General features: G+C 33.6%; 1 protein-coding gene and 1 pseudogene across 1 annotated transcript; one reads left to right on the top strand and one right to left on the bottom strand.

Annotated features, from left to right (window-relative positions):
• LOC116033144 overlaps nt 1-27,486 on the bottom strand; it is a 213,849-nt pseudogene that overhangs the window by 77,085 nt on the left and 109,278 nt on the right.
• Nucleotides 23,780-25,362, top strand: LOC116032469 (probable galacturonosyltransferase-like 3). Its single transcript, XM_031275047.1, has one exon. The coding sequence runs from the start codon at nt 23,870-23,872 to the stop codon at nt 24,878-24,880; it is 1,011 nt and encodes a 336-aa protein (XP_031130907.1). The 5' UTR covers nt 23,780-23,869; the 3' UTR covers nt 24,881-25,362.

Genomic DNA, 27,486 nt, shown 5'->3' with positions numbered 1-27,486 from the left:
CATAAAGTAATTCTATTCATTAATCAAAGATATTTGACTATATTACCAGAATGGACTAAAATTGAAGAAATTGATAGTAAGAAAAAATGTTTATTGCATAAAGAAAAGTTACAAATTATTGAACACTTCATGGTATACAACATTGGTAGTGTGATTACTACTATCTGCCCCTTCATTGGCTATCAAGATTTTCAAACATTTTGGGTTACTAATCCTTGAAGCAACAACGTAAAGTTGACGGTGAACAAACACTGGCTTCCTTAAAAGTAACCCTACATGTGACAAAGTTTGACCTTGACTTTTGTTTATAGTCATTACATAGGACAACATTACCGGGAATTGTCTTCTTTGGAATTTAAATGGCAACCTTATATCAGTGGGTGTCATTGACATTCTTGGTATCAAAACAATCTCACCAGCATTGTTCCCAGTTACAATCTTTGCTTCAACAACATGATTAGATAACCTTGTAATCACCAGCCTTGTTCCATTACAAAGTCCAAGTGCGTGATCTATGTTCCTCAAGAGCATTACTGGTGATCCAACCTTTAACGTTAATGCATGATTTGGTATGCCAAAGGCTTTCAGACCATTAAGAAATTCAGGAGTATGCATATCAGAAAGTACACCATTACTTGAGTCTGATTTACATACCGTGTCACAACTTAGGTAAGTCTTACTCTCAGCAATATGTAAGTCACTCATATATTCATTGATGGCGTTGACGACATCAAGTGTTGGAGCTAGTATGGCACGACTTTTCATGTACTCTTCATCGCATCCCCTTTCCTTGAACAATGGAAATATGGTATCAACAATTGTTGATAAATTGTCACCAGATGATGGCAATAACATCTCAAAAGGGATTTGCACATTTGCATAACCATCGTTGGGTCCTCCGACTTTGCCATCACCAATATCCGCTAACCATGTTGCAAATTCTTGAACTTGTTGCATATTAACCCCCGGTTGCATGGTATTTAGTCGCAAATTTTTGGTCAGCCTAAGTACTTTACATGTTGCCCAAAGATAAGAAGCATTTATTGTTGCTTGGACAATATCTTGTCTAGATCCTTTAGGAATGACTGGCAGTATTTGTCTAAAGTCACCTCCAAATACAACTGTTTTTCCTCCAAAGGTTTTCCCCTCACTGTGAGGATCTTTTGATCTCATTAGATCGCGCATAGTTTTGTCTAGAGCTTCAAAACAGTGTCTGTGCATCATTGGTGCTTCATCCCATATAATAAGTTTAGCAATAGTCATGAGTTCTGCAAGTTGGCTGCCAGGCATGATGTTGCATGTGGAGTCCTCTGTTAACACAATCGGTATTGCATGCAAACCTAGAATGTGCTGTTCTTCCTCCGGGTAGTAGCAGTGATGCGATGCCACTTGACGCAACATTTATTACAATATCTCCCTTGGATCGAATCTTGCCTGATATTGCCTTCCAAACAAATGTTTTTCCTGTACCTCCATAGCCATAAACGAAATACAGACCACCCATGTTTTGGCATACATCATTGATAACAGTATCATAAACCACTCTTTGTTCATCAGTTAGCTGCTCCTCCATTTGTTCGGTCTCCTTACCTAGTGCAGCACGGTCGTAAGCCATCTCTTCAAACACCAAACGATTATGAACTAACCATGAATCGTCAAAGTTTGGAATTGGCATTTGAGGATAATCTTTCAAAGACTTATTGTATAACTGTAACAGTCGCTCAATCTCAATCAATGCTAAATTCTTTTTTTCCTCCTCCGATAAACAAATATCTACAAAGAAAGGAACAAAAAAGTCATCGTAAAAAAAACTTAGATGAATACAATTGTTAGGTTTACTAATTTAGATCAAACAAACCCAAACTCAGTAAAATACCTTTATCCTGCAAGGCTGTTCGTCTGTTGTATTGCATGTCTTCTGCAAGGTGATGCCATACTGCATTCCAAACATTTTCAGGTCTACTCACCAAGTTGGACGTTAATAAAATTACAAAAAGTCTTCTCATTGCCTTTGCAGTAGACCACTCGCTTGCTTCATTGATTGCATCGGTGTATTCTTTATCATCGTCTAACAAACCCCTTGCATAGCATGCATCTCGAAAAGTCGGATATGTGACACCTTGAAAGGTCTTGATGTCTTCAAAATTTGTAGGACCCCGAACTACATTCAACAGACATCTCAAATAATATATTTCACCACTTCCCGGAGGGACATAAAAGATGCGACCAATTGCGAATCCCCTTTTCCGTGGATGCCACTGTCTGATATCCTTCTTCCAAACAAACTTGGTAGGCATGTCAATGTAAGCCAATTGTTTAGCAGCATCAAAAGTCTTGTTTGCATCGAACCATGCAGTGAACATGCTTTGATTTTCCGTGGGCCTGTTGAGAACATCTTCTATCTTGTCATCGTCCTCAAATATAATAGATTGACAATCTTGCAAGTGAAAGCTAAGTCGTTCTACGGGAGGTTGCCTGAATTGGACGTCGTAGCTAAGGAGCCTCCATGCAGCTTCGCATGCAGATACATATCTGCAATCATAAAACATGCTTATTTCATCAACAACCTCATCTTGACCATCCTCGTTAGTACTCCTGTAGAACTCAGCTGTCACCTTGTCATTTCCTTTGTTGACATACTTGAAGAGGTACTTGATTGACCTTGACTGGTTACACCATTCAACATTGATGTGTGCTTTGTATTTGAGAAGTAGGTATCTATTATGTGGAACCACGTATCGACTATCTAATTGGACCTCATTCTTTTGCACAAATCTACCATTATCAGAACGCTTGTATATTGGGTAGCCTTCAGCATCCCAAGAAGAAACCTCAACAAATTTCTTCGGAAAGTGTTTAGAACACTTGTTGTTCACCATGCATGGAGAGGTAGTCTTGTGTAGTCCACACGGTTCATGAATCATAAATTCTTCTACAGCTTTGTAGTACTCATAATCTTCCTCTTTGTCTGGAATTTCAGCAGAAATGAAATTGTCCATGCATGCGGCTGTGGATAAGCTGTGTACTCTTTCAAGGAAGATTAAAATGTGGGCATGTGGTAACCCACGCTTTTGGAATTCAATAGTATATACAACTGCAAACATATAATTGAAAGTATGAAATCTTTCTTTTGCAATTTCTAGTTAAAATAGTGCAAAATAATTAATTAGTATTTGGTAAGAAATAAATATACCTGCTGTGACAACACCAAAGAGATGACCTGCCCTTATCTCTTTAACCAAACAATCAAGCTTCATTTTGAAGACCCTACATACAATATTAGGTCTGTCTTCAGCCTTCAGCTGACATTTTTTCAAGTACCTTTGTATTTCTGGCCACTTTGGATTACAGGTAAACGTTATAAACAAATTTGGATATCCCTTGTGTCTACAGATCGCCATCGCATCCTGGTAATTCTGAATCATGTACCTAGCCCCGCCTGTGAAGCTTGATGGTAAGATGATTCGTTTACCTTGACGGGCTGTATCCACTTCACCTCTAGTCAATGCATCGGATAGTCCTTTGTAGGCTTCACACCTTAAAGCCTTTTGATTGTTCCTAATAAACAACAACCTGCTGGATTCAACCATGGTGTATTCATCGACCAAAAATTGTTGGAAAAGTCTCTTGGCATATAGAATTGTTGACACTTCATTAAACTTGTCATGCATCCTATATGCGAAGAACTCACGTTGTGAAACACGGACTCTACCTCCACTTTCCTTCTTCCTCGAGATGTTGAATTGAATATCTTCCCTGTAACCGTCTTCTCCATAGGGAAACATTAACGGATATTGCAACGGCAAATACGCTGGGTTAAGCTCATTTATCCTCTTTAGGGATCCTGAATTAGTCTCCACCAAAATATCTCGGTTACCTGACGTAGGGGATAAATCTCCTACAATTAAAGCAGCAACCTCTGATGCAGTTGGTAAGTTGTAAGTCCGTGCATCACCGTTTCGCTTGCCAATCAACCTTATCTTATACTCTACACTTGGATTATTCTCCATTTTGGATTTTGCAAAACGGAATGTTTTAACTAACACATTATGCTCATCCAAATCTTGCTTAATATCTTCCACTATATCTTCCTGTAGTTTGCCGTCATCATTGTTACCCCTGGTACACAACAATACAACATAAATAGTTATTAGTTCTCAAGATGTAGTTCTTACTGGTTATTAAGATAATATATATAATATTTTGTAAATAAGAAATAATATAATAGAAGTGATTACCCGAATGCATTGATGCGATTTTGAATTTCATTCTCTGTATCATGTATGTACAGTTGGGCAAATTTTGGGCTGCTACCATCTTGGGGTCTTAGGCCTCCCATTAGATGAAAATTCTAACCACTAATCCTAAACATTGGCGGGCAAGAACCATTGTTTATAGATTTGTCAATCTTTGCTCCTAATGATGTAAAAGAGAACATACTATTGTACCTACGAATGTTGCGTAAAAATACATTTCTCTTCTCTCCATGACAAAAAAATAAATCCAAAATACGTCTCGGAGGTTTAATCATTTTTGGTAACTTGATTTTGCCATGAGCACAACATCCTGGGTATTTGACACTACCATTGCGGACATTCTTATTTATTTGTTCCTCATACCAAAAAATAGCATTGCAATGATCGCAAATATTGCTTGGGTCACCAATATCACTGTACTGAACTGCATTAATGAGAGAAGGCAATTTAATAAACACTACACTGTATACCTTTTCCTATTATGTGTTCTTGAGAAAAAAAAAAAGATAAACGGCAGTAAGACAGGTGATGCGTATTACCATCCTCGTGGGGTGACACTTGATCCTTGATCTGAGCAGCCTCGGCAAACTCAACTTCTAAACACCGGTTGACTTCAAGCGCATGACTTTTAAGAGTGGATCCATTGCTTTCGACTGGAATACTTGATCCCAAACACACATGACTGGACGGCAAACCTGTACGGCAATGTACTATTTAAACAAATTTGTTATAAATGGTCAAACGTATTAGTTTGGGACAAAGCATAATTTAATTTATAGTAATCAGTTAACAATACCTAAACCTTCTGTTAGAGAACTAAGCTTTATTTGACTGGGGGTTGTAAATCTATCATTGTTATGCGTTGAATACTGTCGGACCGGTGTTGGGTTGCATCTTGTCATGTTCACCGAATTGAAGCATTCCCCTAACGTTTGATGAACTGCACATTACAATGTGCACCATCTTACAATAAAATACGGCTAACTTAGACATTAATATGCGCGGATATGTATAGCTAGAAAACTAACCATTACTGACATCAGACAATGGAAGAGAGCCATGCATGTTGAACCGTAACTGTGTATCTGCATTTAAAATTAAAATGAGTACTTCGTAAAGACTTAGTTATTTTATTTACATATCTGAGTAAAGTAATTCTATTAAGAAAGCAAAAAAGCAAATCTATACCTTTGTTACCCCTTAAGATATGCTCAGATTTATTGTTTGAGCTAATGCTCGATTTGATTAAGTTACCACCTAAAATAAAAATATCAAGTTGCACAATATTAATTAACTTGAATTAATAAACATTAAAAATACGACATATTATTTCATTTAATTTGATGTTGCAAAAATATAATGACTGTATTGTAAAATGTAAATGGTTAGCAAAAAACTTACTTTGAGTTATAATGCTCAATGGGGAATTCAAAGTATTTTCAAAAACACCGACTACACATGGTTCTGAAAACTGAGATCGTTTAACATTCCTGGGAGTTTGGAGATTGGTCGCCTTGATTGATGGATGGTTTTCGTTTTCTGATAGCATACGCCACAAATACAAATTAAACAAAAAAAATGGAATGTTACTATGTGTTTGACAAAATAAAATAATTGGTTGCAGAAAATATTAGAAAATCCATTAAGCAAAACAAAGACAACACATCCTAATACTATCATAATATAATTTTCCAAAGGGTAAAAACAGGTATTATAAGCCATTATAATCCATTATGCAAAACAAAGACAACACATCCTAATACTATCATAATATAATTTTCCAATACAATTATGAAATTTTTGGTCCCCTAAAGCAATATTTGTATATTGGAGAAACATACAAATATATTTTAATATTGTTAAAAAATATATATTTTTTAATATAATTTCATGCCAACTATGTCCTAATAATCCAGTAATCTTGAGCCTACACTACGCACTGGTGAACTTTGTTCATTCTCATTTCTCTATGTTCATTTCTCAGCTCCAAAACAATCCCTACGCATTGTTTGACATTTCTTTCTCAACCCTAATGTTGCTTTAGCTCGAACCTATTGTCCTTGGGTTCTCTAATCTGCAAATTTTGTCATTATCAGTTGTCTATGTTCATTTCTGAGATCCAATTTCTTACCTATTCATTGTTTGACATCTCTTTATAATTTCTGGTGTTGCTTTAGCTCGAATTTACAGGGTTCTTTGGAGAGGAATTCAGATTCCTCTCGGCTATGGCTAGAAATAGAGCTCATCGGTTCTTGGATTCGTTCACCGAAAAATGTGCTCTAACAAAGAGTAAAAGAGTGTGTACCTTTGTTATTAGAATGGTGCTTCCTTTTACTGCCTATGAGAGTTGATTTCGTTAGTTGCTTCATCTTTGCTGCTAGGCAATAGTATGTTTCTGTCTTGAATGTAGAACTTGAGTTTCAATATTAACTTGCTATGAACTAAACCATTAATTGTGTATGAGTTTACTGGGGTGCAATAGATACTGGGGTGAATTACATCCTTTAAGAGTATGTACTATTGAATTTCACTGGAAGCTGCATCAACACATACTACATATTATTTTATAAGCTTTATAGATGCTTGGAAATCCCACAACTCTGGAATACGAAGAGTTGGCTGCTGTATTGAATGCTGTTATCAGTAATATGTGGATTTATCATACATTTTTGAATAATGCCATATTCTGATCTTTAATTCTTTTTTTTTTTTGAAGTAATTCTTAAAATGTTAAATCATTTTAATAGTACTGTTATATTTACATTTTCGGAGATCCCGTATTGTCTATAAAGGCTTTTTTGGAAATCTTATCAGTTTATGGTATTCTCCCGGAGAGGTATGTTTTGGTTTTTTTAACATTTGTTTCTTTCTTCGCTATAAGTATGTGTACTTATTGTCTATAAGGGCTTTTTTGGAAATCTTATCAGTTTACGGTATTCTCCCGGAGAGGTATGTTTTGGTTTTTTTAACATGTGATTCTTTCTTCGCTATAAGTATGTGTACTAACATTTTTTTCGAAGTCTTCGCAAAGGATGATAATTAATTCTGATGCATGTGAACACAATAGAACTTATTTAGCATCATAAGCCCAAGCTTTTAACTGATTTTGGGCTCAGTTAAAAAACAGTAAGCATCCAATTTTTAAAATTACAGTCTGAGTCGATCCAAGATTATTATTAGTTTCAATTGACGACATGTAGGTATCTTAGATGCCAAATGTTTTCATCCTGTAATGCTATAATAATATTCAATTATAGTTTTTAGATGATAATTGTTTCAATTATACTTATAATCTGTAAAATTACAATGTAGTACGAAATACCCTGCAAAAATCAATAACCAAATTTTCAGATTGTTTTTTGCTGATTCATTAGTCTAACTTAACTGAAAAGTATACGAAATTGTGGACTGAAAGTATAAAAGTTATATTGAAAGGTACTCCTTGCTGACTACATGATGTGAATCTTTCAGAATCTGAAAATTTGCATTGACAAAACTTTTATAGAATAACTTAGCCTACTTCTAATTACATTGTGTAGAGAGTGGTTGTTTTTTTTTTCACTAAACACTACATTTCCAGTTGTACAAAATCTAATTTGCAGCTAACTGGTCACTTATCACTATCATTTGAACCCTCCATGAAGTTTCATCCTCTTCAGTGGTACTTGTATAGCATGGATTCGCCACCCTCAATTGCAGCATGAACCTGAAAATTGAAAAAAAAAACACAAATACACTATTCTGCAGTAACTGTTAGACATGATTTCAAAAAACAATGTTCTAAATTTCAAAAAGCAAGCAAGATGGCCACAGTTACACATACACAGTGCACTGTTAAGTATTCAAACATCCAGAGTTTTCAAGTTAAACAAAACAAACAGCAAGTCACAATTGTCTTCCAAATAACTTTGATTCAATCAATTTTTTCGAGTTTCACTCTCTGCTGCTTCACTTTTTTGCATCCCTGTGTCGAAGAAAACTAATCGATTAAGCACCTCTTGACAGGTCCCTCAGTAGCATCATGAGTAACTGGCGGCAGAGTTGCAATTGGGCTGTCAGCTTCATCACTCAGAAAACCCTACAGATTCAGTAAGTTTATCAAAAACTCCTACAGTTTAAATATTATATTTGAAAGAACTGTATTTAAAGACAAATATATAACCTCAAGGAAGTCATCATCCCCATCACTTAGCTGCAATCCAGTGTTTATATCATCCTCCGTCAAGCTTAGAATGTCAGGGCTTAGTTGTGCTAGGAGTTGTTGGTCAGTGTTAATCTTTAGAACAGGAAATGAGGTTGGAAAGTTGACAAACTGGTCCTTCCTAACTGAAATTCTGAATAACATACTCCTACCAACTAAATCTAGTATCTCCTTTGGAGGGGCACTTGACTGCAAAGGAAGAAATTTAGGTTAAGCTGCCTTCAATTTATAGATCTAGGACTCTAGAGACAGTATTTTAAAATTTAGGACTTACATCTGTATAACTGTCATATAAATTAGCAGCTGCAATCCCAATTAACTCCATGCACTCTCGATCCCATAGCAAAAATGAAGCATTACCTTTCATGTCCACAACACGTACTCTAAGTTTATACCTTAGAACATGGGTATTATGAAATTGCATACACTTGAAACATTTGTTCACCCCTTCTGAGAGTTCTAATTTCTTGTTACAACCCTTTTTTGGACAGGAAGTATAGAACCAATCTGTTGGTGACTCAATACCATTGATCCTCGCAGCAATCCAGAATTCACCAAACTGTAAGTATGATTATAAAACAAAAATGAAATTTCAGTTTATACAATAATGATAGAAAACCCACAGGAAGTCAGGAAACAGTGCTTACATTCTCAGTGTCAAATACGTTAGATATTGTAATCAGATCCATGGACTGACTTGTGGACTCATCAATGGTATTGGTGTAGCTAAGACTTGACATTGATGTTATGCTTCTCATTGGTGTTTAGCTAAGACTTGACATTGATGTTATGCTTCTCATTGGTGTTTGATATTCCCTGTCTCTAAGGCTGTGCATAGAGTCTGGTGTTTGATATTCCCTGTCTCTAAGGCTGTGCATAGAGTCCATGTTAATGTTAGTTCATAAATAAGTAATTTTACAAGAGTCCATGTTAATGTTAGTTCATAAATAAGTAATTTTACAGATTACATAGATATTAAATTAATATACCTTTCTGTGAAACTTTTAAATTCCGGTTGGTCAAGGTTGAACAGCGATTGGGTCACATCATAGGATGAACAAATTTTCACATCACCATCCGACACACAATAATATAATTACAATATGTATTTCTAAACTAATTACAGTATGTAATTCTAAAAAAATGTAAATGTAAAGGGTACTAACCTCTTAAGCCCAGCTTTACTCTGCAGAATTAGATCAACACTACAACAGGTTCATTCATCTCACGCTGATAGAATGGCTCAATTTTGGACACATGATCATCCCAAAAGGTACAACTTAGCTTATTTCCCCTGCATTACATTAAAATTTTCATTTAAATTTGAAAATGATAGTTCATAATAATTCATAATAATTAAAAATAATAGAAATTGGACTTACAATGCATCCTCCAACACAAAGTCTATCAGCCTTGTATTATGACCACCAATAATCTTTTCTTGTGGTCCATGTATTTGAACAATACGACCAATTATATCTATTTTATATACATAGCTATAGGTAAGATTCTGAGTTTATTGCTAAAAACATAATGAGAAAAAAGATGACAAAGATACTGAGGAAAGCGTAGAAACTTACCTATAAGATATTTCTTATCTAAAGTTGGGTTACCTTTCAAACTATTGAATGGCTTTAGTCTGTACATGTGCCATGGAAATTTGTCCGACCTAATTTCTTTCATAATAGTTTCATGATTAAACTGCAGCATATATTCATGCAGACTGGTCTTGTATGTTTGAGTATTCGAAACAACAAAGAAATTTTTCACAGCATACACTTTGCTTTCTACAAACCTATTACGGAAGTTTTCTACCAGAGTTTTTGGTACATGTGCATGAATTACGGTGCCCTGTTCATATATCAATAGGTTAGCATGTACAATAACATATTTACATAGTTTTATCTAAGTCTACGCTAATGCTAATGAACATACTTCATGAAAATGCAGATGAGTATAGAGAAGAAAACAAACCTCCGAGTCGTGAAACACGATTTCCTGACTTTTTATTTCCAATGAACCTCTCCTTAATGGTACCAAATAGGTACGAATCACCCGTAACTTCATTGCACTCTTGTTCTTGAACGTAGACAACTCATTCGCCACGCAATACATTCCCATTTTCGAATTACAGTACGTGAGAATAAGGAGTAATTTCAAAGGGTTGAGAGTATCTGATGGCAATGTAATCTGGAAGATGCCTAGAGGTGTATATATATGGTTGTAATATAAGTCTGATATCATAAGACTTTTGAAGTTGCATTACTTCCTTTTTCATTCCCGGAACATATGTATCGAATAACTAAACGTTGAAACCTTTTCGATTTCCTAAACATATTCCGGCCATATATTCACGCATGAAATATAATTACACACATTGTATAAGTCCTGTACAGCCATAATTATTGTTCTGGTCGGTTGCTCTACCGATTTAAAAACAACAAAATTGATATTCTACATGCGGAAAAAGACAGTGACTAACAATAACAAACATTCCATTTAGCTATGCAATACGGCATCGTTTTCCACTGGGCGGGAATGGCATTAAATGCTATTTTTGTGGCTTTTTTATATTAGAGGATATATATACTATACTAATAAGAGCCAAAGAGAGTTAGGCCTAAAATGGGTAGAAAAAATGGCCGTCAAATTATTTAATCAAATGGATGGTTCAGATGAATTATTTAACTTACCCATTAATTTCTATAAGAAAGGTCTTAGGTTCGAACCCCATCCCAATCAAATTTGACATAATTAAGTTTTTCACTTTATTTTACTCTTATTAAATTATTAAATAAATTAGTAGTTACAACAAAAAATGATACATATGTATTTCTTTAATTTAGAATTATGTGTCTACAATACCTTTATTTGAAAAAATTATTCATTATCAAAAAATTAAATTAAATAAGAGAAATAATTTCATTAGTTATATTGTCTTTATTTTCTCTCATGCAAAGATTCTTTACATTCAAATTTATCAATTGATATTCATTACATTGTCCATTATCTTATTTTTACAATATATTGTAATTAAATATCAAAGTTATAGTACAAAATAATGTTATATATTTAGTTACCAAGTATTTTCTTAACACTATGAAATTTTTTTTTAAAATAATTTGAAGCTAATTATATTAACTATTTGGGGATTGGTTGACAAAGAGAGTACTCAAATAATAACCCAACAAATTGAAGCGGAATCACTCTATTTTACTCTTATTGAATTAAATAAAATAGTAGTTACACCAAAAAATGATACATATGTATTTCTTTAATACCATGAAAAAAATAAAAAAGAATAGTTTGAAACCAATCATATTAACTACTTGGGGGATTTGTTGACAATGAAAGTACTCAAATAACCCATTACCCAGCAAATTGAAGCGAGAAACTACATTTTAATATCTTTAGAATATATAATATTTTAAATTTTCAAATTTTTATTAATTTATTTAATCTTTTTTCTTAAACTAGGAATTTCTTTATCCACAATAACTCATTCAACAATAATGGTGGAACCAAATGAACCCCAAGCAGAACACCTAAAAGAAAGTCCATAGCTCCTATATCATAATCTAATTGTATGACGTTGTCATCTATGCTACCAACAATAACCGAATTGCAAATAACACACTACCAACAAAAAGGAAGAGAACAAATAGTAAAGATGAAGACAATGACAATGTTACTCAAAAGAGAATTAAGAACACTTAGAAAAATTCAAACTAAAAGTAGTATTTATTTAGACTATCATTTTTCTACCAAATATTTAGGCTATCGATTTTACAAGGTTGCAAACATTTATTTTAATAATAATTATAATGAATTTTCTATATTATCTTGGATTCATATACTTTGAGTTAGATATTTAAATAAAAAAATTCGACATTCAATTACCTATGTATACACTTCTCCTATATAATCTTGCATTGATATACTTTCAAATATTTATTTAAATATAAACATTAGGCATTAACCCATTCGCGCAATGCGCGTATAAAACTAGTATACTAATAAGAGCCAAAGAGAGTTAGGCCTAAAATGGGTAGAAAAAATAGTGGTCAAATTATTTAATCAAATGGAGGGCTCAGATTGTTTAGATTTATATTTTTTCACTTGAGATTTCCTAATTTATCCTTAATTATATGATTATCGTTAAATTTTTCGTTAAATATTCTCTTTTCCGTTAACTTTTAACTTACCCATTAATTTCTATAAGTAAAGTCTTAGGTTCGAACCTCATCCCAATCAAAGTTGGCATAATTATTAAACATATACTACGAATAGTTACAGTATATTATTCAAAAGTAAGTACTACACTCTATTATTCTTGTTAAATTAAATAATAAATTAGTAGTTTTTTAAAAAAATAAAAATAAATGAGTAATTAGTAATTACAGCAAAAAAAAAAAATATTCATTTATTTAATTTATAATTCAATAACTACAAAAATCAACATCGATCTTAACAACAAAAATAATTAGTATATAGAATTGGCATTAACTCATTCGCGCAATGCGCGTGAAAAACTAGTTATAATTTATAAACACTAATGTAACCAACTTTTAACGTGGACTTCTCACATAATTTAAGGTATGTTAAGTCCTCGAGGTAATGTAAGATTATAAAAATGTAAAATTATCGTGTTTAGTTGGGCTATATTTTAAGTTATATTGTATAATTTATATTTATATCTATACTATTAATAAAAGTAAAATCCTCCTACTCAATTTTCCCGTCCAAACTAATATTATTAATTAATTTATAAAAATATTAAAAAAACTTAATTGGTTGCAAAATTTTATTTACCAAATTATGAGAATAATTAAACCATTCTAATGGTGAGAATAATGGAAACAAATTCTGTGTGATAAATGAAAAAATTCATTTGAAATTCTACGTAATTTTATAAAAAATAATAATTTATTAATTATTTTTTAGGAAAATAATTTATTAATTATTATTTATATCAATAATAATAATTCAAATATCTACTATACTAATAATCTACTATATATATATATATATATATATATATACACAGACTAATAAGAGCCAAAGAAAGTTAGGCCTATAATGGGTAGAAAAAATGACGGTCAAATTATTAAATCAAATGGATGGTTCAGATTGTTTAGATTTATATTTTTACTTGAGATTTTCTAATTTAGCCTTAATTATATGATTATCTGTTAAGTTTTCCATTAAATATTATCTTTTCCGTTAATATTCCATTAACTTTTAACTTATATACCCATTAATTTCTATAAGTAAGGTCTTAGGTTGAACCTCATCCCACTCAAAATTGGCATAATTGGTGAACATATACTACAAATATGTTATAGTATATTATTCAAAAAATCATGCACTATACTCATTCATACTAATTCTAAAAATATGAATTTCAAAATAAACATGTGCAAAACAAATGTAGAAACTGTTGATGAAACTAGATATATTGCAGCATCAGTATTTGGAATACCTGCAAAGCTATTGTTGTTACTATCAAGTAAAAAAGTTATGAAACTAGAAAAAAATGTATTACTCATTAACCTTCTACAAATATAATAAATATTAATATTTTGTTCAATACTTTCACATGAGAATGTATGACACACATCTCACAACACATGAAACATGTTGCCCTCTACACTACTACAATAACTCAATTGCACATGACACATTATCAATTACCAATAAATAATTTTTTTTTAAAAAAAACAAGTACTAAAGATAAAGGCAATAGCAATGCTACCCGAAAGAGAATTAAAAAAGTTTAGAGAAATTCAAATGAAAAAGTAGTATTTATTTATACTATCATTTTTAGACTAAGTATTTATATTAGCGTTTTTACAAAATTCTAAATATTTATTCTAGTGACAATTATAATCAATCTTTCATATATTGTCTTGCATTCATAAACTTTGAATTACCGATTTAAATAAACAAATTCAACATTTAATTACATATGCATGAATATCTCCTATATAATCTTGCATTGATATATTTTGAAATACTTATTTAATAATAAATATTGGGCATTATCTCATTCGCGCAATGTGCGTGAAAAACTAGTATACTAATAAGAGTTAAAGAAATTTAGGCCTATAATAATGGGTAAAAAAAATGACGATCAAATTATTAAATCAAATGGATAGTTCAGATTGTTTAGATTTATATTTTTCTTGAGATTTTTAAATTTATCCTCATTAATATTACGTTAACTTTTAAATTATCCATTAATTTCTATAAAAAAAAATTTTAGGTTATGAATATGTTAGAGTATATTATTCAAAAGTAAGTATCTCACTTTATTAGTCTTATTAAATTAAATAAATTAGTAGTTACAACAAAAAAAATAATACATATGCATTTCTTTATTTTATAATTCGATGTCTACAATGCATTTATTAAAAAAAAATATTCATTATCAAAAAATTTAAAAATATATATATATAATTTCATTAGTTATATTGTCTCTATTTTCTACAATGCAAAGATTCATTACCTTTAAATTTATTAATTAATTATATTCACTACATTGTTTATTGTTTTCTTTTTACACTATCTTGTAATTAAATATCAAAATTATACTACAAAATAATGTTATATATTTATTTACCGAGTATTATGTTAATAACATGGATTTTTTTTTTGAAAAAACAGTTTGAAACCAATGATATTAACTACTTAGGGAGGATTTGTTGACAAAGAAGAAATTTAAATAACCCAATAAATTCATTTAAAACTCATTATTAAAAATTCATTGAAAAGATGTTGAGACTACAATATTGCTAGAATCAATCTTTTAAATTCAGAAAATGAACATATGCATGAACATCTCTTATATAATCTTGCATTGATATATTTTAAAATATTCATTTAAAAATAAACATTATGCATTATCGCATTTGCGCAATGCGCGTGGAAAACTAATATAAATACATAAACTTGGTTTATTCTATATTCAACAAAAAAAAAAATAATAATAATTAAAAGAACTATGCAGGCATTCGATTAAAAGAAATCATTCACATCCATAGTTATACCATGGACCTCAGTCCACCTTATAAGGGTGGACTCGTGTTCAAAATACATAATTTAAATACTGAATGTTCACAATTTGAATTGTGAAAGAGCAAATTGCCATTTTGGTCCACTGACTATAGGGGTCCTATTAATTATAGTCCACGACTTTCAAAAGTGTTAATTGCATACCATGACTTTTCAATTTGTATCAATTTTGGACACTCCGGTGAAATTTCCGGCCAAATGTCGCCGGATTCTCTTAATCCCTCTTATCTGACTTAATTCAAGGGGCAAAAAATGTACTTTCCACTATCCAAAATAACCCAACCCAACCTTGGGTTGGGTTGGGTTATTTTGGATAGTGGAAAGTACATTTTTTGCCCCTTGAATTAAGTCAGATAAGAGGGATTAAGAGAATCCGGCGACATTTGGCCGGAAATTTCACCGGAGTGTCCAAAATTGATACAAATTGAAAAGTCATGGTATGCAATTAACACTTTTGAAAGTCGTGGACTATAATTAATAGGACCCCTATAGTCAGTGGACCAAAATGACAATTTGCTCATTGTGAAATTTAGTATGTAAATCACAATTTACATATTGAATGTTCACAATTTGAATTGTAAGCATTTAATATGTAAATTGTGTATTTTGAACTCGAGTTTACAAAATGATTTATTCTTTCCCATACTGATGGGTAATCACTAGAGGTGTCAAATGGGTCAACTTGATCTATATGAGCTGACCTGTCACAGTTGGATAGAACACGGGTCATGTTGGGCCAACTCATTTTCTGTCAAGTTACATAATACGTAACCCAGCACGCTAAATAGTGGGATGGCGGACTAAATGGGCTAACCCGCCAACCCACTTATTATTTAATGAATAATTATATATAAAAATATTAAAGCATTTATATAATTGAATATTTAAACCTCTAACTACTAAATTAAGAGGTAATAATTAATACACATGCTTAATATGCACACGCAAATTTTAAATGTCGCAAGTATTTATGACTTCAAGAACAGTGCCGCTAGTGAGACTTGATCCCTGGTCTTTCCTCTCAAACTTCACCCCTATGACCAGTTGAGCTACCCATGTGGGCACTAAATTAGTTTTATTAAACTTATGAGAGGGTGCACTACAAGAAATTTCATATTTAGTGACAACACATGTTGTCATAAAAACTATCAATTTTGGCCACTAATAAAATTAGTGACCAATTTTTAAAATCGTCACATGCTATCACTATATCTTTCATCACTATTTTAATAGTGACGACTTTTGAAAAATTGTCACAGTTACTCAAGACTTTTGTTACAATTTTACTTACACTAAAAGTATTATTTGAGTGATAGCATTAGGGGTCAAAATAAATTTACATTTTGTGACCAAATATGTTATTACAAAAAAAATAAAATAAAATGATCTAGTGATAACTAAAATCGTAGCAATTAATCATTTTATAGTGACAACAATTCAGTCACTATAATTGTACTTATTTGTGAGAATTGTTGTTGACTCAAAAATGGTTATCAATGACCTAAAAAGTGGTAACAGATAATTACTTTGTTGTGGCAACAATCATGGTAACAAATGTTATATTAATTTGTGACAAAAGAAGTTAGCTCTGAAATAATCATTAGTGTTAAATAAAGTCGTAACAACAATTCAATTTCTTGTAGCCATCATCTTCGTCACTAATATCTTTAAAAAAATGTGGCAGCATATTTGTTACTAAAATACTAAAAATTAGTGGCAAAATTTTGTAACTTCGATCTAAATCATTTTATATATCTTTGAAGCTTCTATTTCTACTTGAAGAAGAATCTTCCCTTGGGTCTTTGAAGTTATCCCTTTAATACCTAAACCATGTGTATAGCTTGCATTTCTTTTTAATACCAAATCAAAATGCTCAACAAGTGGTAGAGGTGCAACTGGCCGGAATCTTTTGTTTACTCTTCTATCTGGCCTCTTCTTAAAGTTTATTCTGCAATTAAGATAGATATTAATAAATGAGTAAATTAATTTAAGAAAGGTCACAACATTTATGTGGCTATAATTAACTTCGTACCAAGATTTCATCTCCATTTGGAATAAACCAAGTTCCACTAGACTTTTTTCTTAAAGCCTTCCAAACTTCAACATGTGACCATTCATTAGAATTTTTATCTTTTTCATAGGAATATCACCGTGTATATATATATATATATATATATAATAGAGATCAAATGCGGAGGAGGTGTCCAGGTGAAACATGCAGGAAAATGATAACCATTGATCTTGCCAAAATCAACCATCCAGATTGAACACTGATTAAAAAACGCGGTAGCATTATGGTAATTTCAAAGCTTAAGGTGCGTCATTTTAACACTTAAGATGCGTATTTTCAAAGCTTAAGGTGCGTCATTTTAACACTTAAGGTGCGCTATTTTAACACTAAAGGTGCATCAATTCTACAATTGAGAACTTAAGGTGCGTTATTGTCGAAACTTAATGTGCGCCATTCTAAAGCTTAAGGTGCGTATTTTCAAAGCGTAAGGTGCATCATTTTTACACTTAAGGTGCGCCATTTTAACACTCAATGTGTGTGGTTTTACCACTTAAAGGTGCGTCTTTGTAACACTTAAGGTGAACCATTTTTAACACTGAAAATGCGTCATTTTAACACTTAATGTGCGTCTTTGTAACAGTTAAGCTGCACCATTTTTATACTTAGCTTCTGCCTTTCAAGACACGTGTTTTTTTTTAAAGTTTTCATTGATTTGAGTCGTTCATCTAGATTTGATAAACATCTTATATATATATATATATATATATATATATATATATATATAATATATATATATATATATATATAGACACACACACACACACAAAAATAGAGGACTATAAGGACAAATCTTACCCTTTGAATCTAATAACATAAACGACTGAGATCCACCCAACAATTCATGGAAATGACGCATAAATATTAAGAGATTTTAGACCAATTGTAACTATGGAATGATTTTTATTAACAAACATAGGGTTAAACCTAAGAATGGAGCTAACATTCTCCTCCATAACCGGTAAGACCTCCCCATTGCCCAACTGAACACGCACACATCCTCTCAACATCAAAATTTGTCAACAATCACTGACCCAACAAAACTAGCAAGTCCTTAATATTCAACACAAGAACAACACTAAAACCCAGATCCATAATGTCCTTCCTCTGTTGCACTGTAAGGTCTTCCAACGCCTTAACCAAAAGGGAAAGTAGCACCCTAACTCTAAGACCAGGAAACCTTTCCCGCTCCTCAGCGGTCAAAACAGTATCCGAGGCATTCGATAGAGGAACTTGTTGCATCCTTTGTAAGGAGGGAGCATGACCTCCAACAAAATCGTCATCATCAATGGGGGATCGGGACGAACACGCCACCGACGGTGCAACTCTAGCCTTTTTTGTTGCCACCAGTAAACAGTTCAAATAACGAAGGCAGAACCAGTAACAGAACACAAAAAGAACAACGCATAATTTGAACATGCATCAAATGCATTTTCTAATCGGGCACACAACTCTCACACAATGTGCACACAATAAACCCAACCATCAACACAACCCAACAAATCCAGTTTATCAACACATAATTCAAGAAATAAATATCCAAAAAATAAATTTAAAAAATTTAGAAACCAAAAAAAAAAACCTTCCCAATATAAAATGTTATTAAAAAAATAAACAAAACAATCAAACTATTGTATACTAACAACAAAACAAGAAATTTAACATAGAACTAATTCCCAACAAAAATATAACATTGACACCAAATATACCCATCCTTAGCACATAATACACAACCTATTTCAATCAACAATATACCCGAATTTTCTAATCAAATGCATTTTCCAATCGGGCACACAACTCTCACACAATATGCACACAATAAACCCATCAGTGCATACAACCCAAACACATCCAGTTTATCAACTCATAATTTAAGAAATAAATATCTAAAAAATAAATTACAAAAAATTTACAAACCACACGATCCTAACAGATAAAAAGAAACAATATGATTAATTTTTTTTCAAATTTTATAAGATCACGGTGAGCTCCACAATGAGCCCAGGACCAGTTATTGGCATCAAGTCCTACGATATAGGCAATTGAGCCCCCCCCCCCTCCCAGGTCGGACATCCCACCCTAGGTAAATCCAATCTCTTGATTGGTGAAAATTGATTGCTTGGTCACGTTAAGAATTCGATCGTTAGATCGGTAACATTCAATCCCAAAGTCCTACAAGTTAGGCAAATCGACCATCGATACTATATGTATGGTTCGATACATTGACACCATGGACTCGATCGAGTCACTTCCTGACCCCAGTCAAATTTGAAAACGAATTCGGGATACCATCATATCTACTCCCTTATGCTGGCAATTCTCATGACATAGGGAATGGGGGAGCTACTAGTAGGATTATAGGGCAACTCCCCCGACCTACGAAGCCCACTAAAGCGATTCCCGATCGTAGTGCACACGATAGCATACTTCCTAAGCATATTGACCTTCATGATCTGGTTAGACCTTCGGGTCTCATAGCATCCCTCTAATTGGGATTCTTGGTTCATGAGCCAAGCATAAAAAGGGAAAAAGTGCCCGTTTAAATGGTTTTGATTTTCGAAAACCCAACATAGTGATTAACGTGGTAAGCAAAACGAACCGAGCGTAATCCGGATCGACGTTTGACCCAGCTCAAACCAGCTACGACCAGTTAGCCCAAGTAAAGGGCATTAGGGAAAGTGTTCCCACCTGTGATCGATAAGACCAATAGAGGTCCCCAGACCATGAATAAACTCCAATCTTTTGATTTGTAAGACTCGATAACTAGATCTCATTAAAAATCCAATCTCCCGGTTGGTGAAAACCCGATCTCTTGGTTGGTAAGATTTGAACCTCAGAACTATAAGTAAGTCCAATACCTCGATTGGTAAAGTCGAATTTCTAAATCATGATTAATTTGACCTCCCAATCATAACTATAATTTGGTCATTAGATCGGTAAAATTCGACATCTCAATCGTATAACGAATCCGATCCTCAGATTGGTAGAGTTTGGATGACCCTTATAGTGCAAAAGACTGCCGGAGGTTGTGTTTTTTTTTTTTTCCTTAGCCGAGATTTTTTTCCATTGGATTTTTTCTTGGCCTAAGGTTTTTATCGAGGCAACCGGCGTAGATCGCAAACTATACGGTCAATTTTTTTAGCCCGAACTCTTCCTCATTGGCGCTTAAGGTTGTGTTCTTTTTTCCTTAGTTGAAATTTTTTCCTGCTGGGTTTTTTCTTAGCCTAAGGTTTTTAGCGAGGTAACCAGAGTAAATTATGACCCTGAGGTGAGTTTTTCAGCCCGAACCCTTCCTCTTTTGCTCGACGTCAGGGCACGAACTGGGGTGCTACTTGATAGGAAATATACCCCGAACATACCACCCTACATATTTTGTATGCGTATTCTGTATTGGGTACAAGTATTAGCCCTATATAAAGGACTTTAATCCTTCATGAAAGGGGCTTTTGGGTCTCCTCCACTCTCTTTCTAGGCTCCCTCTAAACATGGAATAAGAGAGCTATTTACAGCCAATTTCTAGGCTTTTCCCTACTTGGAAAGGATTTAATCTATCATATATATATATAGAAATCTGCTCAAGTGTGGACGCGACTTAACGTGTGAACAGTGCGGTTCACACCACTCAATGTTATAAAGTGCACCACTCAATGTTATAAAGTGCACCACTCAATGTTAGAAAACGCACCACATGAAAATACACAAAAACACCAAAAAAACACCACACCCAAAATAATGCACCATAACTCCTCTGCCCTTAATTGTGCATTTCCAAACACTGTGTGGTGTGTATTTCCATACTTAGTGGTGTGTTTTTTGGTGATGTGTACCTAACGGTGCATATTTAGTGTGGTGCATTTTCTAACACTGAGTGGTGTATATCTGTATACATAGTGGTGAGGCCGCCTAGGATTGCGTTCAAATGAGAACGGTACGCCCAGGAAAGAATTGAGAACGAATCGCAGCGCGCCACGTGCCCAAATGTAGTAGCACCTAAGGTTATAACTAGGTGCATGAATGTTAACAATGTAAATTACTTGTATTCGTAAGTGAAAATAGGTGCACAAGTGCATGTAAAATATATCACAGGTGCAAGTAAAATGTACACTGAGCATCAATACTAAGTGCACCTAACGTTATAACTAGTTGCACCTAACGGTATAACTTGTTGCACCTTGGTGCACGAATGTTAACAAGGTAAATTACTTACACTTGTAAGTGAATTTACTTGCAAATGTGCACAAACTACTTGCACTTATAACACATTTACTTGCACTAAAGTTTGAATTATTTACGAAAATGTCACCGCGGCGTTTTTTTAAAATTACACCTGATTTGTTGATCTGGACATGTGAATGACTGTGGATCGTTCTCATTAGAGTCATCTAATCAGTCAATAGTTGTATATACATTACTTTCTCAACCTATTGAAGCACAAGAGTCAATATTGCCTCAGTCAATAGTTGTATATACATCACCTCCCGTATAAAGGAAAGGGTTTGATGCCACTGGACCACAAGGTCCTTTTTAATATATCATTAAAGGTATATTTTAAATATACTAAATGTTAATTTTTTGAAAATAAATTATTTGAGTACGAAAAATTTATTATTTTGTATACTATCAAATAATGAACTTTGATGTTATATCTTCAGTATATTAAAAATGAATATTTATTATTTGAGAGTGATACTGAGGATTTAAACATAAAAGATTTTTACTCAATTTCAAGATATACATAATACATATCCTAACTTGTTCGAACATATGACCTACCAGAATTTATGATATCTAAACCTACTAAAATATGCAATCTTCGTGTTATCCTGATTTGTGGCTACTTGTTATAACAAGTTCAAATTTTATATTTGGCATGTCTATTAAGTCACTAAGTTACTATAATTTATCACTTTTTACATGATCTATCGAGTCACTGAATGAAGAGTCTTTTGGATTGGAAATCAACTTTTTGTTTCCTCTTCCCATTTCTCTATGCGTTTACCTTTTTTCCCATTATTATTATTATTATTATTATTATTATTATAGTAGAAATATACACATGCTATATGAGGTGATTTTAATCAATGATTAATATGTTTTTATTTACTTTTGTTACATTTTGTACATTTAGTTTTAGTGTAATGAATTTTTTTATGTGATGAAACGACCTAAAAATTTATTTTTAAGAATATCATATTACTTAGATAATGTAAGTATATAAATGTGAGAATATCATATTAAAGGTATAATTAGTTTAAAATATTATTCAATTTCTCTCTTCATGTATACAACTGCAATCCCCTCCATTTTTCTCCCTGTGCATAATTGAAATCGTTACAATTTATTATTAATATAATTTTATTAACTTTTACACATTTAGTATTAATTTATTGAAATATTTTATTTAAAATGTGAATTTGTAAAAAAAAAAATAAATAAATAAAGATGAAAAAAATTGAAAACTGAAAAAAGAAGAAGAAATTAAACAACCCATATAACTTACGGAGTATATTTTTTTTGAGTTAATTCCAACAATAGTCCTTCGACTATGTTGCTTTTCCAAAATTAGTCCCCGACTTTTAATTTGAACAATTTAGGTCCCTTGATTTTCAAATTCTTTCCAATGTTGGTCCTTTCGTCATATTTTGGTTAAGTTAAGGTCAAATGAAGGGGTAAAATTGTCCGTTCACATGTTTAGTGTATTATTACTAACATTTCTCCTGTCATATACGCTGTATATATGAATATAATCTCAGTCGAAGTCTCAATCAAAGCCATATAATCTCAGTCGAAATCTCTTCGACTGAGATTATATTCATATATATAGCGTATAGGACAGGAGAAATACGAGTAATAATACATTATATAGGTAAACGGACAATTTTACCCCTTCATTTGACCTCAATTTAACCAAAATTTGACGAAAGGACCAACATTGAAAAAAATTTGAAAGTCAAGGGACCTAAATTGTCCAAATTAAAAGTCGGGGACTAATTTTAAAAAATCAACATAGTCGGAGGACCATCGCTGGAATTAACTCTATTTTTTTTTTAAACCTTTTAGTTACAATATCTTTTTTTTTTTTTTTTTGAAAACTTTTAGTTACAATATCTAAAAAACAAAAAAACACAAAAGGTTGATGGAATCATGGATATCATCTGGGGACTGGGTCTCAGCTGTCATTTCCTGTGCATTTAATTGTTTCACCTTGTCTCCACTCTCCAGCATTCATAGTTTCTGTTTGGTTTCTCGACGAACCAAACAATTATCACAATGGCATCTCATCACCACCATCTCCTAACAACCGTCCTCCTCTTCCTACTCGCCGCCGCCGCTTCCACGGAGCAGCCCAAATTCCGGGAAGCTCCAGCATTCCGAAACGGAAAGGATTGCCCGGCGGCGGACCCTTCAACGACAATCCACATAGCCATGACTCTTGACTATTCCTCCCCTTACCTCCGGGGCTCCATCGCCGCCGTTCTCTCCGTTCTCCAGCACGCCGGATGCCCGGAAAACATGTTCTTCCACTTCCTCGCCGTCCACCGACACTTCCGGGACCTTAACGCCACCATCGTCTCCACCTTCCCGTACCTCAATTTTCGGCTCTACCGCTTCAACCCGGCCCTCGTTCGCCACCTCATCTCCTCCTCCATCCGCCGAGCGCTCGACCAGCCTCTCAATTACGCGCGCATCTACCTCGCCGATCTCCTCCCCGCCACTGTTACCCGCGTTATCTACTTCGATTCCGACCTCATCGTTGTGGACGACGTCGAGAAGCTCTGGGGAATCGACCTCGATTCCCACGTCCTCGGAGCCCCGGAATACAGCCACGCCAACTTCACCCCCTACTTCACTCCCCATTTCTGGTCCCACCCTTTATTCTCCTCCATCTTCGATAACCGGAACCCCTGCTATTTCAATACTGGCGTTATGGTCATCGATCTCACCCGGTGGAGAGCCGGCGGGTACACCCAGAAGCTGGAGCACTGGATGCGGGTCCAGAAGCGGTTCCGGATTTACAATCTGGGCTCTCTCCCGCCGTTTCTGCTGGTGTTCGCCGGGAATGTGAAGCAAGTGGAGCACCGGTGGAACCAGCACGGGCTCGGCGGGGATAATCTGGAAGGTCTTTGCCGGGATCTTCATCCGGGGCCGGTGAGCCTCCTCCATTGGAGCGGAAAAGGGAAGCCATGGCTAAGGCTCGATTCCAAGAAACCTTGTCCGTTGGATGGCCTGTGGGCCCCATACGATCTATTCCGTCACGGGTCCCTGTTTTCCGATAGCTGATGCGATGCACGCGATCAAAACCCACCAGTCTGCACAACAATAATAATTGTATAGTAGTGAGTGTGAGCTGGCGACAGTGTGACTGAGGGGCGGGAAATGACGGATGAGGGCACGGGCGGCGAGTGTTTGGTTGCTTTTTCAGAAGGGCAGTCTTGGAACCCCGTGAAATTCTATCTGCATCTTCAGTCAAAGACGATTTTAGCCCTATTGGTTTTTGGCGTTTGGCCGTCGGTGGTGGTTTCTTGGGGAGTAAAAGTGTAAATAGAATAGTGCTTTTCCTGTGGGAGTGGCGGTGGTTGGGTATGTAAAGATTCTATGTCGTTATCAGAAGGATGTTTTTAATTTTGTTGGTGGGACACACGGACAGTGCCCACTGGGTATAACTAATAATACATTTTCTTAATTGGATTAATGTTTTTTTTTAGAAAAATTGTAATTTTTGTCCCTAATTTATAGAGAAATTCATTATTAATGGTTGATTATGTTATTTTTCCTTTTTAAGATATTATTGGCGTTGTATTTTTCAATTTTTTACTAATAAAAATTATAGACGAAATGATAGCTTAGATGAAAAAATAAGCAAAATCAACAATTATGAATGAATTTTATAATTACCATAAGAACAAAAAGAGTACTTTCCCTTTTTTCTTTGTATAATTTTCTACGCAAGACAATTCTTTTTGTTTTTTGTTTTTTGTTTTTTGGTACTTCGGACTCATAATTTTCTCTAGTTAATGTTGTTGATAATTTGAAGATCATGCTACCATGCAAGTATTTTTTTTTTTTTTTCAAAATGATATTATTTTTCTTTTCTATTTGTCTCTTAATACTTATTATTGTAGTAAAACAATAATGTATCCTAGCGTGAATAGTTTGTATTGTTCCGATGCAAGAGAGTAAAATAAACATAATAAAGTAGTAAAGTATAAGAGGATCACCAAATCTTTATTAATCATCTTTCAGTACCAATAAATACATCAAGTACAGAGTTTCAATTTAACTACAAGACTACAAAGAATGAAGAGGTATTATCATAGTATAATTAATACCTTTATTAATGTCCACATATATGTATTCACAACACTCCTCCTTAGACATTACTATATCATACTTATGCCTGGTTAAAAATTTCACTAGAAAAACTTAGTGGGAAAGTCTAGTTGAGGAAAGAGAGTACTTGATATGTTAGCATTAATGTGTTGCACTGGTTGCTTTGTTAAAAAAAACTTTTAATTAAGAAAATAACATCAAAACTCAGTCAAAGGAAGTCTTTAGGACCCAATCTTCAGGATTATTCAAGTCCAATATTCAAGATTGATTCGAGTTAGTGTTAGTCCCCATGAAGATTTATTTTAGTTCCATACCATCAAGATTAAGAAAACTACATTTATATTTTTTGTTATTTATATAACTTAATTGAATTATTTGTGAATTGTGTTAACATATTTATTTTTAAATGTAGACATCATTGGTTGCTTCTTGTCATTTTCGTTCGTTCAAAATCAATCTATGTATTAGACCCCATGGCATGTGACCGCGACATAGAGATCAAGTCCCCATTGAATATGTAAGTACACACACACACACATATGTATATATATTACCTATTATTATTGTTTATAAATTATTTATGAGCATATATTATAGGGCATTTCGATCATAAACAAATTTACGAGGACAAAGAGCTAGAAACACCGTTGTCTATGTTTTAAGAACTTTGAAATGTTGTGTATGTTTTGAGATCTTTGAAGTGTTGGTGGGGTTTGATATGTGTTGAGAACAACTAGAATGTTGTAAATGTTGACATGATAATGCTGGATTGTACATGAGATAAATTATATAAAAAAATTATTACAATCTGCGTCCGATCCTACCTAGGATTGGACACAGATTGTCATCTGATTTCACTTCAGACGCAGATTGTTTGAACAATCTGCATCTGTGGCATATGCATCTGGGCAACTTCGGACGCAGATTGTTCCCAACTTCGGACGCAAATGACTGATTCTGTACTAGTGTCAATTTCTCATTTCAATTTCATGTTTTCTTTCAATTCAATTTGTGTTCAATTGGCTATCATGAGTGACTAGACATTTTTAGAGATTCAATTGTGAATTCATTGCAATATGCTAGTGTGAATTGAATTGCTAATTAGGATTTGTGAATTGTGATTATTGTGTATCTTCTTGTTAGAAGTGGAAGCTTGTATTGTGTCTTGTGAGTTAAGGTCCAACTCTATAGATATTCTAGGATCCTTCATCATAGGCAAGAGATTGCAAATAGAAGGTAGGCTCATTTTCACTTGTTTTGCCTGCCTTTGATCCTCTCGGACGTAGTCCGAGATGAGGCGTAGCTAAAATGTTTGATAAAATGTCTCATAGAGATTTGTTGTCACTTGGGTGCTTCCTTGATCTATGATAGGCCATTAAGACCTAAAATGCCGACGACATTAATGTAAGCCTCACTAGAAGTCCAATAATTGCTATCACAAATCCTACCTAAGACACTAGAAGCATGTTTCAATGAAGGAACAACTCAAATCAAGTTTCTTTACAATTTGACTGCTTACTTGTGTTAATACTTTTTTTTTTTTTTTTTTTTTTTTT

This window comes from Ipomoea triloba, chromosome 10, assembly GCF_003576645.1.
Source record: "Ipomoea triloba cultivar NCNSP0323 chromosome 10, ASM357664v1".
In the NCBI taxonomy this organism is placed as follows: domain Eukaryota; kingdom Viridiplantae; phylum Streptophyta; class Magnoliopsida; order Solanales; family Convolvulaceae; genus Ipomoea; species Ipomoea triloba.
Note: the sequence above shows the minus strand (reverse complement) of the source record. Positions and strands in the feature narration are given on the sequence as shown.